This window comes from Alternaria postmessia, assembly GCF_024291825.1.
Source record: "Alternaria postmessia strain BMP 2775 chromosome Unknown scaffold_16, whole genome shotgun sequence".
Lineage (NCBI taxonomy): Eukaryota > Fungi > Ascomycota > Dothideomycetes > Pleosporales > Pleosporaceae > Alternaria > Alternaria postmessia.
The window spans coordinates 285,840-308,242 of record NW_026260089.1 but is presented as its reverse complement, the minus strand read 5'-3'; the positions used below and the strand labels follow the sequence as shown (position 1 = coordinate 308,242).

General features: G+C 50.4%; 8 protein-coding genes across 8 annotated transcripts; 6 read left to right on the top strand and 2 right to left on the bottom strand.

The window, feature by feature from the left end:
• Positions 1 to 441: 441 nt before the first annotated feature.
• J4E82_003698 (uncharacterized protein) lies at positions 442 to 8,034 on the top strand (the record flags this gene model as incomplete). Its single annotated transcript, XM_051729982.1, has 3 exons — positions 442 to 508; positions 719 to 1,656; positions 1,705 to 8,034. 3 exons carry the CDS (start codon positions 442 to 444, stop codon positions 8,032 to 8,034), a joined length of 7,335 nt encoding a protein of 2,444 aa, XP_051590306.1.
• Positions 8,035 to 8,936: 902 nt separating this feature from the next.
• On the bottom strand, positions 8,937 to 10,948 carry J4E82_003697 (uncharacterized protein; the record flags this gene model as incomplete). Its single annotated transcript, XM_051729981.1, has 4 exons — positions 8,937 to 9,896; positions 9,970 to 10,339; positions 10,397 to 10,757; positions 10,813 to 10,948. The coding sequence occupies 4 exons, from the start codon at positions 10,946 to 10,948 to the stop codon at positions 8,937 to 8,939; spliced, it is 1,827 nt and encodes a 608-aa protein (XP_051590305.1).
• A 2,037-nt stretch (positions 10,949 to 12,985) lies between these two features.
• J4E82_003696 (uncharacterized protein) lies at positions 12,986 to 14,269 on the top strand (the record flags this gene model as incomplete). Its single annotated transcript, XM_051729980.1, has 4 exons — positions 12,986 to 13,153; positions 13,215 to 13,586; positions 13,639 to 13,760; positions 13,813 to 14,269. 4 exons carry the CDS (start codon positions 12,986 to 12,988, stop codon positions 14,267 to 14,269), a joined length of 1,119 nt encoding a protein of 372 aa, XP_051590304.1.
• A 684-nt stretch (positions 14,270 to 14,953) lies between these two features.
• J4E82_003695 (uncharacterized protein) lies at positions 14,954 to 15,862 on the top strand (the record flags this gene model as incomplete). The annotated part of the gene is made up of 1 exon (XM_051729979.1): positions 14,954 to 15,862. The coding sequence occupies one exon, from the start codon at positions 14,954 to 14,956 to the stop codon at positions 15,860 to 15,862; it is 909 nt and encodes a 302-aa protein (XP_051590303.1).
• Positions 15,863 to 16,199: 337 nt separating this feature from the next.
• On the top strand, positions 16,200 to 17,054 carry J4E82_003694 (putative secondary metabolism biosynthetic enzyme; the record flags this gene model as incomplete). Its single annotated transcript, XM_051729978.1, has 2 exons — positions 16,200 to 16,392; positions 16,444 to 17,054. The coding sequence occupies 2 exons, from the start codon at positions 16,200 to 16,202 to the stop codon at positions 17,052 to 17,054; spliced, it is 804 nt and encodes a 267-aa protein (XP_051590302.1).
• Positions 17,055 to 18,248: 1,194 nt separating this feature from the next.
• J4E82_003693 (uncharacterized protein) lies at positions 18,249 to 18,863 on the top strand (the record flags this gene model as incomplete). The annotated part of the gene is made up of 1 exon (XM_051729977.1): positions 18,249 to 18,863. The coding sequence occupies one exon, from the start codon at positions 18,249 to 18,251 to the stop codon at positions 18,861 to 18,863; it is 615 nt and encodes a 204-aa protein (XP_051590301.1).
• A 437-nt stretch (positions 18,864 to 19,300) lies between these two features.
• Positions 19,301 to 20,514, bottom strand: J4E82_003692 (uncharacterized protein; the record flags this gene model as incomplete). The annotated part of the gene is made up of 2 exons (XM_051729976.1): positions 19,301 to 20,219; positions 20,291 to 20,514. 2 exons carry the CDS (start codon positions 20,512 to 20,514, stop codon positions 19,301 to 19,303), a joined length of 1,143 nt encoding a protein of 380 aa, XP_051590300.1.
• Positions 20,515 to 20,949: 435 nt separating this feature from the next.
• On the top strand, positions 20,950 to 22,052 carry J4E82_003691 (uncharacterized protein; the record flags this gene model as incomplete). The annotated part of the gene is made up of 3 exons (XM_051729975.1): positions 20,950 to 21,087; positions 21,143 to 21,620; positions 21,685 to 22,052. 3 exons carry the CDS (start codon positions 20,950 to 20,952, stop codon positions 22,050 to 22,052), a joined length of 984 nt encoding a protein of 327 aa, XP_051590299.1.
• Positions 22,053 to 22,403: the final 351 nt, after the last annotated feature.

Here is a 22,403-nt window from a genome sequence, read left to right as displayed (position 1 = left end):
TTGAAGACGTGGACGACAGCTATCAGATAAGTGCACTTACCATATCAATTAGCGTGAGCGCGGGCCGCGTTGCCAAGACCCGACGCGGGGCAAGATTCTTTCTCTCTTAGGCGCCTTTTTGCAGCTCCCAACCCCGCTAAGCAGCCAGAGTATCGACCGATTCGACAGCAATCTTTTTTTGCACGCGTTCGAAACCCGCCATCAACAGCTTGCATCATCTACCGCAAGAGCGCGTTAGAATTTTTGCTACATTCGATACCAACTTTCGCGATCCAAGGCATTCCCAGTACCAGCTGCAGCCACTCACATCTCGATCTCACCCTAGCATCTTCCACAGTGCACGTTCGAATCGCCGCCTCGCCACTTTTTGACATGCCTTAAGCGCGTTTCCTTGTATTCGCATCACGCTGCCCGAGTTGAAAGGGGACGGGTGAGAGCACCATGGCGACGGGCTACGACAAGCTGCTGGAATTTCTGCTGTCAGAAATTGCACTCCGAGGCGTACAAGGTATGCATGACTCGTTGCACGTGTAGTTGTTGCTTCCATCCGCGCACTGGCCCTTTCGAGCTACTCGACATTGTCAATTTCCATGAGCTACAACGTAATTTGGCTGGGAAGTGAGATTGTTGCGCTCCCGTCATCTTGGCCGTTGCGCTGCTCATAGCGTCGCTTTTTCGAAATCAATCTACCACTTCTTGGGTACTAACGCGTCTTCAGGTGCTAGCAGCGCAGACTTTCGTCACTTTATTGATGTCTTCTACAAACAGGCCGTCGACAATGATGAGCCTGCAACCAGCAGGAATGGCCAAAGGGATGCTCCATCAACCGGGCTTGGCCGCGCGTTCTATGAGCGCCTATGGCAATGGCTCACTAATCATTCCGATATTCGCATAGTCTACCAGCAGGAGGTTCGTCAGTTCACTCTTTCCGAATTCGAAGCGGCTGAGCTACATGAGACCGGTACGATCGGAGAGACGCATTCAACAAACCTGAACCAGTCGCCCACCAATACAATCAAGGGGATAGTGCGGCCTTCTAAAGCGCTATGTGGTCTAAAAGACTCTCTACGCCAACGCATCCTCGAAGACGGATACGACCAGAAAGAACTTGTGACTCTGCCGTCTGATACTCTAGCTCACATGCCCATATCAAGACCAATTCGCAACCTACCAAGCGAAGCGTCTCGCACCACGGAAGCCTTCGATGAACCCGACTCTAGTATCACTGCCCCTCGCTTGTATGCCAGCCAAAGCAGAGTTTGGCAGGCGCTTACAGGCCACGGTATTGATTTGAAGAAGGTTCCCAGCATGGAATTCGTATTGCTTTCTCTCATTGCTGCTCGTGGAGCGGCTGGTATCACACAACCTGAATTGATCAACATCAGCGGGCAAGACAAGAGGTCTGTCCCTAAACGAACAGACGAGTTGGCTCGCAAGAACTACATCGCCAAGATTTCCGTTCAGTCAAACAAGATGCGCACTAGTCTCTGCATCCATGCCAAGTTTGTTTCTCAGAACACCTTTATCAAGTCTAGTGCCATGGAAGACGTGTATCAAGAGGACGGTACATTTGTGGTTAGGAACTTCGCTCAACTGTTGTATAACGTTGTTGGTCAAGGTGGTATTGTACCCACGCGGTCAATCAGGGAAAAGCTCGTAAGTCTGTTGCCCTTATGCAATGGTGTAGCTTCTAACATTGAGTAGGAGGTACCCATGTCTCGATGGAACAAACGAGCTACGCAGGGCGCACTCATCCGACTCGATCAAAGCGGAATGATTAAGCGACGTAGAGTTCTCAAGAAGGCATCTTCCGACAAGTGGATTACTTGCATTCAGGTGCTGCGCGAACCCCAGGAGGAGGACCTCAAGAACCTTGGTTTTCGACGCGTAGCTGACCTTCCGAATGACTCGGTCGACGAGCTTCCAGATGAAGATATTAATGGCGAGTCGCTGTTGAAGGATCTCGATGCAGATATGCCAGACGACGCAGACGCCAATGTGGACAACCATGTCAATGCTAAGCCGGTTGCCAATAATGCTGATAGCGTTCCTCCTCAGTGGATACCCGACCGCTTTCTTCCTAACATCATCTTCAATGCCACGGCTCTGGGCGGTGCTCAGGGTTGGGACGCTGAGGCTCTGCGCAATCGGATCGTTGGCCCTTTCTGGAGGCGCCCGATCGAGTCATATTTAGTTCGTGTGACATGCGACTGGGAGAAGACACAACCTATTCATCTACGACACCTAGCAGTTATTCGAGATGCGGGTACTACCAAGCCCAAAAAGTATATTCATTACCTCTACCGCACATACGAAAATTTTCAAAAAGCTGTCGAGGCGAAGATAGCTGTCTGGGAGGGTGTTATGGTGCCTCAAGAACCTGGTCAGAGTTCGGATAACGAGCTTGTCCTGGATGCGTGGGGGTTTCCAACTGTCAGTGCGGAAGATTTGGTTCGGGAGACCGGTTCGGCAACACTATCTGAGGCGGGTTCAGCCATCGTGAAACCGCGGAAGAATGGTCCACGATGGGATAACGCAGTGGCGGAGGAGGCCGGCTACAAGAAACTTGCAACGTCCGTTCTGAAAGTCAAAACACCAGGCCGAATCAAGAAACAGAAAGTCACCAAAGAGAAGCCCGTTCGGACGTCGAAAGCCCCCAAAGCTTCTAGGAAACGCCCGACTATCATGCTAACACCTGAGGAGAAGACATCGCTAGGGCTTGATGGTGATGCCCGGTTGAGCAAAAGCGTCCAGGCCCAAATCCTCGCCCATCGTCAGAAAACAGGTGACCCGTTTTCTCTGCCTGATGCGATTGTGGATAATCGAGCAAAGCGTCAACTACCTCAGCCACTGCTGACAACAGAGGAGCGGTTGGCACTAGGATTGGCAGCCAAAGGGCGCTTGGGTATCGCGACAGAGAACGAAATTCGGGCAAAACGTGGACTACCCCAGCTGGTGAAAAAGGAGAAGAAGCAAGTGACAAAAGCCACGAGCGAACCTACTGTCCTCAGCAAGTCGCAGAGGATAGCTCTGGGCTGGACAGATCATGGTCGGTTACCGCAAGCGATCATAGAAGGCTTACGCCAAGAGCGCGAAGATGGTATCTCCGTGAAAGATTCAAAAGTCATTGCGAGCTGGGACACAGAAATGAAGCGCAGGAAAGAGGAAAGTGACAAGAAAAAGGGCGCTAAACCCATCCCGAAGCAGACCACCCTAACAGAGGATCACGATGTGTCTATGGAGAATCCGGACGCCGAATATACGCCTAATCCTGCCGCTGTGGAACCCGAGGCTGAGATTCTGTCGTCCAATATCATCACAGGGAAGCGAAGGGCGGAAGACTCTGTCATCACTCCAAAGACGTCAAAGAGGCGACGTAACAGAGACACTGTACCATACAGGTCAACCTCAAGATCTATGACATCAATGTCTCCCTCGCCCACTGATGCAACAAGTCCACTGGAAGACGGTACTTCAGTGGCCTGTCCAGATGAAAGCCGTACCGATGATACAAGCCAATCGACTTCGGCGCAAGCCATTCAACCTGTCCTGGCAACACCTTCGCCAGTAAGAGATTTTATCTTCCCAAGCGTAGAAGCCAAACAGTCTCCAAAACATGTAACGACGAGGATATATGTTCAACCCGATACCTCGAAATTGGATGCCCATGCTCGAATAGCCTTCGACCAGTACGAGAAACGACGCGGCCCAGGTCTCTTTCTCAATCCTTATATGAAGCAGAAGGTTGCTCGAGGCCGACCACGCAAGGCTCTAATGGCCACCTTCAAGCTACCGCGTCTAGCAGACTTTGAATGGTTTACATTGGAGTCGGTTCAGGAGCAGGCCGTAGACCGAATTGACCCTACTGCTACTCCTGAAGCTGGGTGCATCGTCATTGATCAGCAGAATGATAACGTGGTCGAACCGCATCGAGAACCTCCAGTCGGGATATCACCCGAGGCACACACGCAGGTGCATTCACTGGTCAACTCGGAGGTTTCTGGTTCACGACAAACGCCTTTCGCTGAAAGAAGGTCACGATCCTCAGTGCAACCCCAGTCACCGAGTGTCATAGAGTCACAGGAGATTGTTGTGGATCACAAAGTGTCATCTCTCCCTACCAAAAGCTCAACTTTGTCGGAATGTGGAGCATCGCAAGTCGGCAACGAGGTTAGCAGGGCAGAAGCATTATCGTCCGTACCCGAATCCACTATTGCTGAAGACAGGGACGCCAAGCCGGCAACAACTGCAACCGACACGATCGTTGAAGAGCAGGTCAACGCTGTTTCTGAAGTTGCACCGAGGCGGTCACCACCGAAAGTCTCACCAACACCACGCATAGTAGGCGGCTGGGCTCCCATCAATGCGACTGAGCGCTCCCGCACGACACCTTATCAGAGCCCTTATGCTGCCATTGTAGGCTCAGAAGCTCGTCCATCACCAGATACTCCGACTAGTACCCAGATTGGTGAAGAACCCACCCTCAGCATCGCCGAACCGCCACTTCCTACTCCTGGGACCGAAACCGGCACTTCCCCTCCCGATGCCATTCATAGCTTCATTGTAGAGACTCCAGCACCTAGTGTTCCAGGCACCAAGCCCAGGAAAGCTCAAACCGGTGGTATAACAGGCACTCAGCGCGCGCTGAGGCAAAAGCTTATCGAGAAGATCATCGACACATGCCATGGTGTTTTCCCTGGTGGTGGTGAGATGTCAAGACCATTTCTTACGCTTTGGAAAAAAACGTACCCAAATATCGCAGAGCCTTCAATTAGCACTATTACCGAGACACTGAGGAATATGTCTGCAGACCCGCGATTCAGGCTGAAGCATTGGACTTTTGCTTCGCAGCACAAGAACATGCCAGGTACTGCGACCAGAAGGATGTACACACGGGCACATCTGAACGAGAGAAGTCCTGAGGTCCTCAAGTTGGCGCACAACATGGCGCAATACTCCCAGCAAAAAGAAAACGTTCACCGTGTGTCAGAGAAGTCACTTTTGTATTACCCAGAGGAGATCCGCGATCTGATCGGCGAGGTTGTATCATACCAACCAATCCAAGCTGCTCCCAAGGATGAGAGCATCATTCTCAATCAGCTAAATCCTGAGCTAGAAAAGCAAATCACTGAAGCCAAGCTTCGAAAGCGCAGCATATGGCAGAAACAGAAAAGGCTGGAGGCCAAGGCTCGCAAGGCCCAGAACGCTCAGGTCGAACAAGTATCTTCTAAGCAGATTCGAGACAGTAGCGGTGGGCCGCATACAAAGCGGGCGCGACTTGCTAGTTTAAATGATAAGAGCAAGAAGCTACGTCGTGCTCCTCTGTATGCTGCCAGCATGGGAGCTTTTGACGAAGACTCCGACGACGTGGCAGATGATGAACCTGCCGCCAAATCTGGACAGATCTCGCTCATCTGGACTCGACCCATCGTCGCGCCTGTTCCGGAACGCGAGCAACTTTCCGATGATGAGCCGCCTGAAGACGATGAGAGCGATGAAGAAGTAACTGACTGGGTCGCGCAACAGGCGCAAAGCAACGCTGTAGATGAACAGATCCCGCTGGATGTAACTCAGTCCATCGTCGAAGAATCTTCCAACAATGTGACTGCTGCGGAGCCTGATTCTGCCAATGTTGAAAACTCTGGTCCCCTGGCCTCTGATGGGAAGTCTGCGGACGAATCTGCTGCCGTAGAGAAGGGCAAGAAGCGAGTACGGATCATAGCTCCGCGCGACCAGTCATCCAGGAAGAGAACCCGTACCACCCCAGCAACATCTACAACAACGCAAGATGTGGAATCTACCTATCACCCTGGTATGGATGATGATGCACGATCTGCTTCGGAGATAGACGACGAGTCTGAGGGCAGCGACAACGCTGTACATTCCAACACGAAGAAGCGAAGGATGAGAAACTTCCATGGACGGCAACGAGGCAAGCCGGGTCCTCCTCCAACCTTATTGGAACGCCTCACTGGTCTAACTGGTGATCCAAACGATCCAATATACCAGCCCCCGCAGCGTGTACCTAGACCTGAAAAATCACCTCGGTCATGGAGCGAGCGGAAGAGGATACGCATTAACAGGTTCAAGAAGGAACGGCAGTATGCTCAGGCTACGGACTCGTTGGATGATTTCAAAAAGCTCTTCTATACTTTCATCGTTGTTTCTTCTCTATCCGGAGAGGACGGGCAGATTGACTGGAGACTTTTCAAGAGGATATACGACAGTAACAGATTCTTCGATTTGGCGAAGACCAAGAAGCTTTGGGACTGGATGCAGAAGCACATGTCTGAGCAGGTTTTTGAGCTTACCACTACCTTCCAGTCGCTTTATCTTGAAGCTTACGAAACTGGCAAAGTCGCAGCTATTGAGAATCCTGAGACGCACGATTGGACGGGTCTGGTACGATGGGCCATGCGAAAGTGTGCCTACCCAGATCTTCCTCTCCCCGTCTTGAGGCAAGCACTGCAACAGTTCACTGTTGATGAGTCAAAATACGAGATATTAGATCGTGTGCTATGGTACAAAGCTGCGACAGCAGATCGAACGAGGACAATGCTTCAGCTACAACAATCCTTTACTGCTCCACTCCATCGATCGCGTGAGGCGATCTGGTCACCTGACGATAAGCTTCTCAAGGCACGATCATGGATTCGTGCGAACACAGCTACACCGCAGGCGCTTTATGATGCGAACCTGGCACACGAGAAGTTTAAAGACATTGGTGAGACTGTATTGGTCAATGTTGTGGGTGATCTCGTGGACAAGCAGCATCTCAGGATGCGCAAGCTCAAGCGCCTCCTACCCGGCCGCAACTATAATTTCACGCAAGCCTTGGCGAAGAAGTACACACGTTTGTTCCAGCTCGACGACTTCATGAACGCCGTCAAGATCAAGAAAAAGATGGACGCTGCGTTTGCAGACGATGATCCAGGGCAGAGATTTTACAACATGTCACGCTGCGAAGAGGATGGCGCTTTTGCAGCAATCATGACCATGGTAAACGAGGGGACAGTTAAGCTAGCTCCTCAGCTACCGCCTGTCAACAACGAATTCGACGCCTCGCTCCCAAAGCTGTCCGTTTGGGGCTTTTGCGAAGGCGGCTACAACCACCGAGCTATAGACAGAAGCCGTTTGTTCTGGGACATTCATGTCGTGCCGACAGCAGACTACAAGTTTGGTAACCCACTGCAGCCGTTGTCCACTCCGCTCTCGCCTATGCAGGATGAGCCTGCGGTCTGGCGGGCTCTACCTGAGCCGCCTCTTCCTGGCAAACACGATGCTGGCGCACTGCTACCCATTTGGAGCAGTATTGACGGCCAATCCGTTACATGGCCGTGGTGGTACCGGGTTCTGAACTTGGTGCTACAGCCCTTAATCTTCTTAGCTGGCGCGACTGTTACCGATATTCACTCCCATTGTCCTGAGCATACCACCGAGCTGTTTGAGATTCAGCTTGTCTTAGACTGGCTTGAGTCCATCAAGGTAGTCACCAAGACGGTTGGCGGCGGTTACATTACCCTTCCCGGATTTTGGGCTGCATTCGGCGACCAGCTGCGTGATACGGAAGACGACTGGTTTGGCGAGCATGTCAAGCGTAAAGCGAAGAACCACGAGAAGCAGCGTTGGCGCGTCGATTACAACTTGAGGCACTCAACGTTACAAGCGCGTAAGGTAACAGGCGCTGACGCTGCCCCCGTCGAGGAAGAAGGCGATGCGAATGATCCGGAGGTTGGCGCCGTGGAGACGAGCACGAGTCGCGAGATTCTCAAGAACCCGAAACAACAGTACAGGATCATACACCAAGCCCTCAACTCTGAGCAATCTCAGGCAGAGGAGAACTGGTCAGAAACCATACCCCCTTCCGGCTCTGCGACTCCACAAACCGAGCAAGTACCAACTCCAGACCCGACAGTAAGCAAATCTCACACCCCCGAGGCCACGGGTGTGCCCATTGATAACGTGGAGATGGCGGACGCGGACGTGGAGGAGGACATTGATGCCGAAGGCGAGATCGACGATGACATATATTGAGCAGGTGCGTACCGCACGCGTGATGGGTGATGCGCACGGTGCGGTATGGCGAATAATGGTGAGGTTGTTTGTTTTCCCAAAAGTTTGTCTCTTTACATGCATAGCGAGGCGCGTATTGTGGAATGATACCACGATCTGAGAAAAGGCTGCAATGCCAAAGATCCTGTACAATAGTCAGACAAGTACGAGTAATGCGTAAAGCGGTGCTATCGATGGGGGGTCTTTTAGAGGCGTAGTCTGAATGTGCAAGGTGATGACGTGCACGCAATACGTTCGATGGATATGCGACATTTCTACTCAGCAGCGGATCGCATATGTTACTAACATAGAGGGTAGCTGTAGACGTTATTGTACATATCCGCATGCAAATGTGAGCCTATGATCGAAGAGCCAAACACCATCAGGACTTGGGAGAATTCCGAACAAGAGCCAATGCGATGCTATATAGTGCTGTTCTCCTTCGTCTTCTTCTTTCGCCCATCAAACGCTTCGCAGATAAGTTCGTTCCTGTTCAGACTTGACCCAACACGTCAACAGACATGAGCTTCTTAGCATGTATATGATCCTCTTCTCTTATCAACGTATACCTATTACCAAACCTACCAGGTGGTCCAAAAGCCCATGGCATGAAACATAATGATGCCTGGTGCCACCATTTCGACATTGACTACGGAAGGACCTCACAAGACACCCTGCTATACTGCTCTGCAATGCACATGCTGGACCTAAAGTCTAGAAATACAAATTACTGGAACACACCACTTCTACTCACGGTGGCGATGATAGAGATCACGACGACCTGAGGCACGTATCAGGCGACCTTGCTATTGCTGTATAACTGATCAAATTCAGGGTACGAACGTGTAACATGAATGAGCAGCATGCTCAAAACCTCCGTCAAATCAACCTCTTTTCTTAATGATATCCGCTGCCTTCTCGCCAACAGCATACATAGTTGCCTGGATGTGCTGAGAAGGAATGAGAGGGAGGATGGAAGCATCGATAATAGACAGTTTTTTGACGCCATAGAAGAGAAGCTTCTCAGACACGCAACCACCCATGTCTTCAGGCAACATCGCACAGCTGCAAGATGGGTGTGAAAGAGTTGGCCAAACGCTTCCCAGCTCAACGGACTTGTTGATGATCTCGTCATCAGTCTTGTACTGGGCTCCCGGCGTCGTCTCGACCGGGGTATACTTTGCCAGCTCAGGGCCTGCCCAGACCTTACGGAGATGGCGGACACATGCAGCAAGCACAGATTTGTCAACTGGGTTACTAAGCGCGTTGTAGAATATTCTTGGCGGTCCTTGAGGGTTGGTAGGGTTGATCATGATGGTTCCACGAGAAACTGGCTTCTCCAAACCGACGAGAACGTAGCCGCCTGATGACGGAATACCGTATTCCACAACAGCTGCCTTTTCGTTCTCGAAAATCTCGGTGATTACTTTGCGCTGTGCCTTGACACCCTTAAGCAGCTTCGCATTGTTCTTGTAGATCGATGGCAGATACTCGTCGTTCTTGAGGCCACGGATTCGGTTTGCGATACTGCGGTAGTTTTCAGGATCCACTACAGGAAGTGGCATCATGGCTAGACTGTTGCCACGGGCCTGAGTCAGCGGTCCCGTCTTGTTGACACGGTACTCCTCCCATGCAGAAGCGTTGTATGCTGGGTCTGTAGTCAAAGACATCGCGTTCGGGCTGCTGACGTTGGAGACGTTGAACCCAACACCAGTGTATGGATGATCCTGGAAGTTCGCACCTACGCCGTCGTGCTCAAGCTTCACAGAGATGCCAGCAGCTTCAAGTACAGCTCTTGGTCCGACACCGCTGTTCTGGAGAAGTTTTGGTGTATTTACAGCACCCTAAAAGTGGAAGCAAGGTCAGTATATGTTCACTCTGCAAGGAAAAGAGACAAGTATGTCAGGATAAACGTACAGCGGCCAAGATGACCTCTTTCTTCGCATAGTAAGTTGTCGACGAGCCAGTAGTCTTGTCAGTGACCTTCACGCCCTTTGCTGTGAGCTTCTTGTCACCGTCAAACACGAGCTCAGTTGCCAACGTCTGTAGCACGACCTTCAGGTTCGAACGACTCATCACAGGGTCGTAGTATGAGTTACGAGCGTGCGATCTTTCACCAGTTTTGGGATTCATCGTATTGGGGTACCATGAGGTGCCGTATGCCTCTCCATTGTTACCGTCGCGAGCCGCATATGCGCCACCAGTGCCTTCGAAGGCTGCGAAGTAGTCAACAATATCGGAGTATTGTGTGTCGGTGATGCCAAGCTTCAATGGACCCTTTCCGTATCTACAAGTCACTGACGTTAGAAGTAGCTCAGATCTACTAAGTGTTTTGCTGACTTACGCCTCGGGATCCCAAGTAATTTCGACTTGTTCGACTGTTTCCGCGGGAGGTGGGGTGAATTCCGTTCCCTTCTTGAAGTATGGATACATCCCTTCCCATCCCCAACCCTTGTTGCCCAACGCCTCCCAAGCATTGTAGTCCGCCGCTGATCCGCGATCATAAAGCATCCCATTAACACAAGAACCACCGCCGAGGATTTGCGCGACACGAGTGTTCCATGTCTTGTTACCAAGATATGGTTCTGGCTGTGATACATAGTCTGACCACAGAAGAGAGGTGTTGAGGGAATACGTGGCGCCATAAGGCATACGAATATTTGGGTTGTCGTCTGCTCTTCCGGCTTCGATGACGAGTACAGATTCTGCGAGACCATACTGTTAGCTTCGTACACATCTGAATCGGTTACATTGGCCTACTTTTCTTGTCTTCGGTCAGGCGATTGGCTACAACAAGGCCAGTGACTCCACCCCCAACAATAACATAGTCGTACGTGTCTTGGGCGACTGAGAGTCCCACCAGAATAACGATGGCTAAATTCCGGGGAGAAAACATATCGACGAACGGCTTCTGAGCGAAACCACAACCAGGGTGAACAAGTGATTCAGACCAAGGGGAGATGCACCTGTAGAGAAAGAAGGGATCTCATGCGCTCTTAAACATCTTCGTGAATATCAGTACTACGTCCTAGCCTTCCTTCGGTACTTGAGCGTGCATGAGTTGTATGTATACATGAGTAGACGCACCGGTATGGCAAACATCGGTCGCAAAGGCCCGACACGTTTGGCAGGTAAGCTGAGAATCTGGCCCACATGTTCTAAAGCCCGGCGGTACATTAATTCCTTGCAAGTGCATGGCTCGGGACAGGACATTGTTGGAAATAGCATGGCTCCGAGATTAGGCGATCTTGGCCTGACGGCTCGGCACTCTGCCGGATCTAGAAAGTCCTCTCTAACTACACCACCCCCCTGCATGATCAACAATCTCTCGAAACTGCAGAATACGCTCTATATGAGGATGACACGAGAAACCATTGCTACTAACTTTCGGTACTCTTGTCGTTCCCAACTGTTTGGAAGCATGGGTTTTCTCCTCGCAGACTCTTTACGTCTTGAAGAGACCTCATGTCACATAATGCCAAGGACGGCAGTCGCTGGGGTATATATGGGTATCATCCCATCTTAGCTTAGCTCGGTAGATCTGATACATACGATTATCCCTATCCACACTCTACACCTCGGCTTTCGAGCGACAATCGCACTACTTGAACTGAGAGAGGCGTGGGGAAATCTCCGCACGACACGCTTCATTGGTACGATCGGCTATGACTATTCACGTTTTTCGGCATCTTCTGAATGCCTATCGAGTCGTATCAGAGCACGAAAGATTGTAGGATTGCAGCGTGGTTCATAGGATTATATTGCGGCGTTGCTGTCGCTAAGCTCGAGGACCCACCGTAGCAGACCACAGGTTCTGCGACTCTGTTCTTTGCCAATGGTCCCACAGTAGTTCTCGTCTCAAACGGTCTTTTGGTAATTCTCAATAGCTATCAGTACACTTCTTTAGCCGGTTACTCTACGCAGATCTTGAAGCCACTTTCGTGTCAGCATCAGCGCGGGATGGGACGGGACGGCGGGAGCTTAACTGGCTAACCAGCCGACAATCCGAGCCCCGCTTGCGAAATTTGCGATGCAGGGCGACGGAGCGTGTAGAAGCCTCCAGCGGGTCTGGATGTTGAAGCAAATAGCAAGCATTGGTTGGGGAAACGGTTGAAGCAGGTCAATGCGGAGCGGAAGCATGCTCCCGCATACTACTACAAGCATTAGGATCAAGCTACAGGAGAAAGAGGTACGTACTAATTCATTCACAGGGTTGAGGCTGGATTTCTAAAATTTCAAACGTTGGTCGGGAACAAGTAGAAAATACTCGGCATACCTAGGTAGTTTCAGCCTGCGCGGTTATCACATGTGTCCGCCTCCTGCTCCTCGAAGGATTGTGGGAAGATTGACCAACCAGTACATGTTACGACTATGGCACCATGTTCGTGGGCTGTTGAGTAACAGAGTTTGCATTCAGGCTCATGATGGACGACCTGAAGCCATTTCCAAACAGGCGACTTCGAGTATGTTGCTGCTCACTTCACCTTCTAGATGGTCGACACAGGCATCCTGACGACAATGTGAAGAGGTCTTGTCACCATCATCATAAATTTAAGCCTGGTTCTATCACGTAAACTGTGGAACGGGAGCTGCCACGCCGCACTAGTACATGAATAGTAGAGCCCTTGCAGCATCTCGGTGCAAACCCGGAAACCGCAAAAATGTCTGGGGTGAACCGTATGCCCAGCGCTAGGATACCCTACCACTGATGGGAACGAATCCCTATGCTCGCATGAGCATTTGCCAAGAGGTCTTTGATCGACTACCATGGTATATGAGCGGTTTAGCGAACCTTTCGGGTTTTCGGGACACTGGATGACTTGTCTGGGATCAGAGGCTGGAATAAAGCGTGCCTCTCGACGCATATTCTACGACCGACATCACTTCTCTTCCTTCGCGTTCGCATCTCGTCTACTATATCTCGACACTTGCCATGGCGTTCGCTGAGCAACAAGACTGGCCAGACCGAACTCTTAACATTCTTGTTCCTACCACCATCTTGTGCGTATTAAGTACCGCAGTGTTTATATGGCGACTTGTCTACGGTATCAAGGCTAAGCGGAAGCTTGTACTATGCGATTATCTCCTCATAATCGCTACGGTTCGTCACCTGCAGCAGCTCTTTTACAAAAGATAAGGCTTCCTAACAAGTTTGACTATAGATGCTGAACATCGTGACAACGGGCCTTCGTTACCGAACCTGTTACCATGGTCAGGGCCGTCATATGGCAGATCCCAGTATCAAAAAACCCTACGATGTTTTGAAGTATATGTACTTTCTCTGGATTGGACAAATATTGAACATTCTCGCTGTGGGGTTGTTGAAGTATTCCATATGTGCCCTCCTCCTGTCACTAAAGTTCTCACGCATATACCTCACGGTGATATGGGCTTCGATTCTGATGGTAACTGCATTTAACATGATGCTGCCTCTCATGGGATGCTTCTGTACCACGCCATTTGAGGCGAACTGGAACAAGACTTTGAAAGGAAAGTGCTTCATGAAATTTGGAACAGGTCTCACGTACAGTCAGGTTCGTTCACCAAGCGAATTGCATTGCATATGGCCCATTGACAAGGAACCAGGGAGTTGCTAACTGTATCACTGATGTGATATACGTCGTTGCACCCATCATATACCTATCAAGTATCCAACTACCAAAGCGTACCCAGTGGGGTCTTCGCATCGTCTTCTTACTGGGATTAGCGTAAGCATCTTTCTTCGACACCTTGACTCATATCAATTGACCCAAACGATAGCGCAACGGCCTGTTCAATTGCAAAGACCGTTGAGCTTTCCGCCCTGATGAAGACGCGGGATCCAATGTGGGACGGTACCTACCTCTCCATCTGGTCTGCAACCGAGCTCTCAGTCGGCGTGCTTATCGCATCTTTGCCTCCACTACGAAAGCAGTTCGACGCATTCTTCCGACATGTTCTCTCTTCGATGGTGACCAGATCCAAGGCGCAAGCCAGTGGTAACGACATACCGCTATACAACGCCAGCCAACAGTTTACGATTGGCAGTGGACCAAAGAATGGTCGCTCACGATTCCAGCGGGACGATATTGATGACGGAGATAGCGAGAAGTACATATTGGATGACTCTGTGCAGCCTGGCAAGGGTGAGATTACGAAGACGATTGTGAATGAGGTGCGTAGTGACGACAGGAATAGCGTGCAGGTGCCAGACAGAGCGTATAACGCGTATTGCTAGCTGTGGCAGTTCATTGATGCCTGCGCTCCGATGATTATTATTATTATTATTATTCGTGTCTTTCATGTTGTTTGGAGAAAAGGTCATCATAAACAGGCACAAGACACAAACTAGGTACTTTACTATCGTCACTTTTACTCTGTCTAGTAAAAAAAACCGACTATCTTCTTGGTAGGCCTGTGGTACGATCAGCTAGCCACCAATGCGTGCGCGTATTCCTCTTAGTACGAGGATAGGTCTAGATCTTCACAGTAAGAAAACAGAATGTTGAGATATCATAGAAAGAGAGTATATCGTGTTGCACACATTACCCGAGGGTACTATGTGGTCTAGGTTATCTCTACGCTCCTGACGTCATCGACGTCGACACCGACACCTTCTTTTTCTATCTTTGCCCGCAAATGGGGACCCGGAAATTTAGAATGCCGACTAAAGGTAGACGTATTATTCATCATCTGTTCGTATTTAGCGCACACGACTAGTCACTTGGTCTTGTCGCAGTTGTCATTGGTATACCGGGTCACCGAGATACCGTACAGCAGGCCGCGGACGCCGACACGGCACGCCTAACAGTATGCCTCCAAGGTAACATAAAGTAACTCAACATCGGCTATGATAATGCGACAACTTTTCATATCGTATCAAGTCACTCGAAAGACCACCGCTCAACCCCCATAACCTGTCATGACTTCTCCAGTTCTCGTTTTCGGCCCCACTGGAGGGGTGGGTGGCGCTGCTGCCATTGAAGCACATAGGCGCGGTGCCACAGTCTATCTCGGTATGCGGGACACGAAGAAAGAATTGAAGGGAATTGAAGGAGACGGAAACAACTACGTCCGCGTTCAAGCTGATTTAGCCAAGCCCGAGACGATCAAACACGCCGTCGAGACGTCCGGTGCAAAGACAGCCTTTGTGTATGTCGTACATGAGATCAAGGACGGCATGCGACGCAGCTTCGAAGCGCTGAAGGAGTCCGGTATAACATATGTTGTACTCTTGTCTTCGTTCAAGGTCAAAGATCCCCTAACCTCGGATACCAACAAGAAGGACAAGATAGCCGCTTTCCACGCCGCGGCTGAAGGCGCACTGAGAGAGACGGGCATCACATACACGGCCGTACGACCTGCGTGGTTCAACACCAACATATTTTGGAATCTTGGGGACATTAAAAAGGGCGAAGTCGAGCTCCTCTATCCCAACGTAGTGTATGACTACCTCGCCCCTTCAGACATCGGCACGGTGTGTGGTGCACTTCTCACAGTGCCACGTTTTGAGAAAGAAGCGGGACAGTCAATCTATTTGTGCGGTCCAAAGATTATGAACCAACGTGAAGGCTTTGGTGTTGTTAGCAAAGCATTGGGGAAAGAGATCAAGATCAAAGAGATTGACGAGGAGAGGTATTTCGAGAAGTTTGGCTACATTCCCAGGCCGATACTCGACACACTGGTGCAGGGGATGAGAGAAAGCAACGCGGGAAGCGACGCTTATAGTGAGATCTATGAGAAAGCCGCGGAGAATGTGAGGAGGTACACGGAACGGGAGCCGACACAGTTTGAAGAGTGGGTGAAGGAGAACAAGGCGTCATTTGCGTAGCTTGGATGTTAGTATCAGTCGACAGGAATACTCAATGACGTGCATGGCCATGAACAGGGCTAAAAGCAAAGTGATGGGCGCGGGTGTCAGCTATTAGTCAGTCCGAAAATAGTATCGCGCGCGTGCCCTGCATGACCTTCCCGAGGCGAGTTGACGCAGGGATCTGAGATCATCACTTGACTGCTGAAACCTAACAAGCGCCAGCTAAACTCCGTCATTCACTGCCACGACACAAACCCCACAGTCTCCCTGTTCTTCTTGCTCAAACCACCGAGACCTGTCAACTGAGAAATCGAAACATTACTATCGCAACGTCCAAACCCACCGGACCGGCGTCATGGCAGCGACAGTCGAAGTATCGCCGCCAGCGCCTCCACTACCGACGAAACACGTGCCAAACGATGCGCATACGCCGACTTGTCCTTCGTGTGGCAGCAGTATAGCCATGACAGAGCTCCAAGACGCGAGGCAAAGGATAGACGAGCTCGAGGCACAAATGGAGCGCTTAAAGGAGAAAGCAACCGCAGCTGGTATGCTCCCGTGGGCGCTAGCCGTCACCAGGCCAAACTAACAACCCACAGTGGACAGGTGCGCCGACTACGAAGACCAGATACGCAGCCTCCAAGCAACCCCCCACAACGCCCCTAGGCTGCCCCGTACCCAAACCTCGCAATCCGACATCGTCAACGCAACGTCTCGCCCCTCCGTCGACGCCGATCCCCCACGTCCCACAACGTCAAGCTCCACAAAGGCCTCCCGTTTCTCTTTCATCACAAGCCGCTTCCCGTCGCCCGCCAATGCGACATCTATGCCTCCGCCTCCGCCACCCAAAGAAGCATCCAGCGCTCCGCCCGTCGACTATACACTACTGAATGAGCTGGAGCGCGAGCGTGCCCTACGCGCCAAGGCCGAAGCACGCGTACAGACGGTGGATTCGGAGATTGAAGAGCTGAGCGTTCAGCTTTTCAGTCAGGCAAACGAAATGGTTGCCGAAGAGAGACGGGCGAGAGCCAAGTTGGAAGAGAGGGTTGAGACTCTGGAACGCAGGGACAGGGAGAAGATGGGGAGGCTGGATCGTCTGGAGAAGGCTGTGAGCAGGGTGGAGAGAGTCAAGGCGCTGCTGGGCGACAAGGAAGACATGAAGAGACAGACGATTGACAGCGGGTTGCTATCACCGCCGGCTAGGAGGTAAAGACATGCGCCTTTGGTGGTGGTGCCAGTGGTGTCGTTATTGTTGTTGTTGCTGTTATTGTTGTTCTTCCGTGTCATTTGCCATGATACCCATTTAGTTTTATCCTCTGCAGTTTAGCATAGCGTTCGGCGTGGCTGCTATCATCCATGGTCTATTTTAGCGTCTGGCGTTGGTATCGGTATCTGGATAGGAGGAAGATTCTCTGACTCATGACCAATAATATCAGCTTGTTCTGGTTGTGGCATTAACCACTATAAGCCTAATATGATTTCGATGGGCTCCGGTTCAGGACGTTGTAGTTTGGTCCACATGCTCTTGGTTCATATGAACATCACATCTCTGGTCCGCCATACCTAGATTACTCGCAGCCTGAAACATGACATTGATTGGCAAACCTCTTTGGCTGACGTTGGACAGCATGCCTAGTTTGTTGTAGCTTGCTACTATAGTTCTCATGATGTATACTGTGTCGCGTCTTAAAATGCCGACAACGACGCGCTGAACATGATTATGAGGACGTGAAAAGCGCAAGACTGAACAGTTCCGGGCGAGGCAGTATCATAATACCACGTTCAATAATCTGTTTGGGGTGCTATATGAGTTTATTGGGTACACACGATGCGTATTGGTGAACCAGCATCGAGGTCTTCGCTACCTAGGTATGCTCCCTCTGGCGTTTTTAGTGCGGATTGAGTAATGAGAAATGTTCTTACTTGCTGAGGTATACGGTTCTGGTTTTGCGCTTCAAGCCGACTGAGAAAGGTGGGGTTTTGGCTATTTGTTTTCCCTTTTGCTACACCCGCACCTTGGTAGTCATGATTATGCGGTGGTTCGTCGCGTCGTAGGCCCCGTTTGTTCCTAAGTTTGTTATCATCATGTTGAGAAGACTCATCAAGTGTTGTAGAGACCTACGGGGGCTTTCGTCGTATAAATTGAACCAGGTTCCCTCCTTTCCTTCTCTTTCCTTTCTTCAGTAACTACCAATCTTACTCACACCAAGTCTAATATTGAAATTTCTTTGATACACCACCGAAAGCACCAACACAACGACAACAACAACAACAACAACAACAACAACCACTACACATTCTCCATCACAAACACGAGAATAAAGTCAAGCACTTTACGTTCCGCCTTCAAGTAAGCTATACTAAGCCACTCGCAAACATCAAGCACATCCTGGTAGCCATCAAAATGGTTGCCAGATACCAAAAGATCAAGTATCCCAATCCCGGAGAAAGACAACATGGAGAATCTATGGCTGCACAACGTGAGCTTCAAATTCGCAAGAAGAAGGACGAGGCCTACTCAAACCTGATCTGGGATTTTTGGCCAAACCAGCCCCCTGTTGGGGTCTACCGCAACCTTCGTGGAGACTTGCTGAAGATCGTCCAAATCGATACTGGTTCCATGCGTGAAGATTCGCCTGATCTCCAGGAGAAGCTGGAACCTGGCTACCTTTGGATGCCAGTGGTAGTCTCTGGGCTCCCTGGAACGCAGTTTAACGAGGAGAGGGAATATTTCTTCGATGAGTTCAAATATATCTTGGTGGAGCCTTTGGAAATTGGCTTTAACAAGGTAGCGATGAATGGTGTGGTAGTGTACCAGCGTAAGCAGATACGCGTCGCTATGAACACCAAAAAAAAGACCGTCTGGGAAGCCGTTGAGACGGATCAATTTGATCCGTCTCAAAAGTGTTTCTTCGGGGCGCCAGATGGAGACCCCCAGGTAAATCCTACTTCGACTCTCCGGCCAAGTCGTACACCGAGTTCCGATTCTGCTGTCGGTCTACCCGTCACTCCTCCGTAGCAGCTTGATACCGTCAGGATGGTATCACCCTCTTTGTGTCACCTTCCTGACCACCCTGCCTTAAGCGCTTCCGTCAGTGATAGCGTCAAGTCCTCGTTCGACAACGATATCGCTGCCCCTAGCTTCAACGACGGCTTCCAGCATAAGCTTCACGACGACAAGTCCCACGACATGCCTGCCTACGCGGACAATAGTCCGTACAACAACTACGTACCTGTTCAGGGTTGTGGGCCGAATTGAGTTTTAGCAGCGAGGGTTGTCAGGCATAGGTTTCCTGTTCGCATGGATTCTACTAGTCAGGTTTCTTTTAGGCAATGTTCTTCGACTTGTATGCTACTTCTTAATAAATATATCATCCCAAATATAGTCAGCTTGTTCCACGCGTAATCTTTGGTGTGTTTACTTATCCTTGGAGTCTGACTACCTGTTGCGGGCGACTAATATCTCCAAAGACACAGTAGCCGATCATAGAAGCTCGTAGATATGAACGTCCGTTGGCCTTGACTGTTGAGATCTGGTTGAGAGTCGCTACCGTAGTTCATGCTCTCATGCTCCTCGAACTTGGCCAGCACTTCAATTTGCCAATCCTTGGAAGCGCTCTTGGTAAGCCTTACAATCCTGGTGCCAGCATGCATACAACTGACAAGCAGTAGGATAGCTTCTGGCGGTGGCTCTGATCTCCACTTCTCTACGCCGTGATGCGCTGGCAGCTTGGGGTTTCGGTCCAACAGCTTTAGCCGCCATACGCCACCACCGAGATTGGCTTCCACAAGAACCTGACGACGGCCAGAGATGGGTACATGAAGAAGCCGGATATGATCATCGTAGCTGCCGGTCACTATCAAGCCACCCTCACTATCAAGATGCACTGGGAGGATAGCAGTGACGCCAGCATCATGTATCTTCCCATCCATCCAAGGTACGCTTCCTCCAGAGCCGTCCGACAGCTCAGCAAAACGAAGGGCGCTGTCGTCTCCGCCAGACAGCAGGCCCGAGCCATCCGGTAGGAAAGCGAGAGTCCAGGCTTCCAGGTCATGTGAAGCGACCTCCATCTTCGTCGGCGCATCAGATTCGTCTTCCGTATCTATTACGCCGAGACACACCTGCCCATTCGAAAGCGTCATACCGACCATGAAGGATTCCGGGTGCCAGGTAAAAGCGGTGATGAGAATATTTTCTGGAAAGTACTGGATGGTCTTGATGTGGGCGATCTTGGGGTCTCGCTGCCATGACTGGAGCTCATAGATGGCAAAAGCCCCCGTGGATGTCGCAACACCAAAGTTGGAGCTAGTAACATGTGTCAAGAAATGGATGTCCAGGATAGCTGATGGCGTAGATAGGGTTTGGATGATGTTACTGCTCGACGTCAGTACCGAGTTTGACCGCGTCCAAGCTGCTACATTGAACTTGCAGGCTGTCTCACGTACACGATGTCACCATCAACTTGTACCAATATCAGACTGCCATTACGCTGCTGATTTTTGGCGCTCACTTTTCCATCGTGCGGAGCACTACCCGCAGATTCCTTCTCATCCTCTTTTTCGAGGTTGTACGTGCCGACTATCGCATATTGAGGATTTAGCGGGAAGAACTCAATACAACTAGGAGGCAGGTCAAGCTTGAAAGACGTAAGCGATTTTATCGAAGACATGTTGCTGAGGATGGTGTGCGATAATTTGCCCGCCTCTCGTTTCGGTTAGTGGGCCCAATGACTAAGCCCGGTGACGCAACCTTGGGACATTCTCAACTTGCACTTTCTCTCCTAAACGCTCAACGCTGCATTCCACACATCGTCATGGTTTCGGGCGCATACGAATTTGATAAGCTGCCCACGAATCATGCTCAAAATCTGTTGAAGATATCGACGCCGTCAGGTTGATGCCTTGCTAACCCTGGCTTCGCCGTATCGTTGCCTAAGCTAATCCCAAAGCGTACAACAGCTGACCACGCGACATTCATCGCTGAGATCTATTAAAGAAGGCCAAACACGCGTCTTGTCGTGTCTCATTACTACCATACGCGTTCTGTTCCCTTCCAAAACTTCAAAATTCCGACTCAAGTGCAATTGACTTAAGAACGATCCACAATGACCGATATCAACGCCCCAGTAGAGACATTTGCGTCTGGACGCTACTCGAAGCGCAAGAGAACCCAGGTCACATACCATCTCGATGATCTAGACTATTCAGAATCCGAATCCGACTTTGATACACCACAGGCAAAGGTTCGATGTACTTCTGTGTGGACGGGAAGTGGGAAGACTGACGAGCGTCCATCAGAAGCGAACAACCAAGGCAAGCTCCAGACCACTTCCCAAACGCAAAATCTTCCCCTTCATGGAGCTTCCTGCAGAGATCAGGAACATAATCTATGAGTACACTCTTACCGATCCTGCTGGTATCAACCTTGTCGGCACGTTCAAGCACAAGCGCCGTACTGTCGAACGCATCTCAGCCAAGTGCCAGGCGAGCATATCACACGACGGACCTTGGTCAGGCGCACTTCCTATAAACGACAATATTAGAAGTCAACACGAACAACCGGCCGCTCTTGTCCCGTCGCTCCTTGCTGTGAGCAAGCAAATCCACCAAGAGTGTATCGATATTCTGTACGGCAAGAACGAATTCGTCTTCACCAACAGCTTCGCCTTGTACAGCTTCTTGATCAACCTTGGTCCTAGAGGCGCCAAACATCTTAAGACTCTCCGCATTCGAGGTTGGCTTTATGGTCGTGCAATGAAAGGATACAATCACTCCTGTTAGTACTTTTCTCGTGTCCACTGCATGTGGGATACATGCTGACCTCGTACTCCAATATCTAGGTTTCGCGGCCCTGGTCTGGGCTACCAATATCACCGCCTTCCATATTGATGCGAGCATCGGTTGGTATCGAGCGTCCAAGTATGGAGCTGAGCAACTCTACCGGGACGCATTCCCATGGATGGAAGCTATTGGTTTAGCACAAGGCAAAGTCGATGCTGTAGTCGATATCATAAAGTTCAGCGAGGATCATTTCGACGTCCTTCAAAGTTCTTATCGTCATTCATCTAGCGCAATGTCCAACGAACAGAAGCATCAAGAATTTAGGGTAGCATTGAGGAAGTCTCTTGGTGCGCAACAGAAGCGGATTATGGCGCCTACGGTCAAGAAGATCAAAGCCGCCAAAAAAGCGGTGGCAGACGAGCAGTGAGTTTTTAGGAAGAGATGATGATGGAGCATGCCTGACGACTTCATGAAGATCAGGAATGATATCGGACAATTGGTGGGACAATTGGTGGGACAATTGGTGGGACAATTGGTGGGGTAAGGGGACAGGTAGGGGCAGACGGAGACGGCGCAGAGCTTAATAGGTTCTATCATGAGCTTGTAGTTAGACATGTATCTGGCACATGCTTGAAGTTCTCACTATCACGTTTACCAAGTGATGAATGAGTAGGAGCACGAACATGGAGTCAAGTCTCGTTGAATTATAGGAAGCCCTCCCAATCCAACTCACCAGCTCTTACAAATCACATCTCATTATTATGTACACAAACCAGCG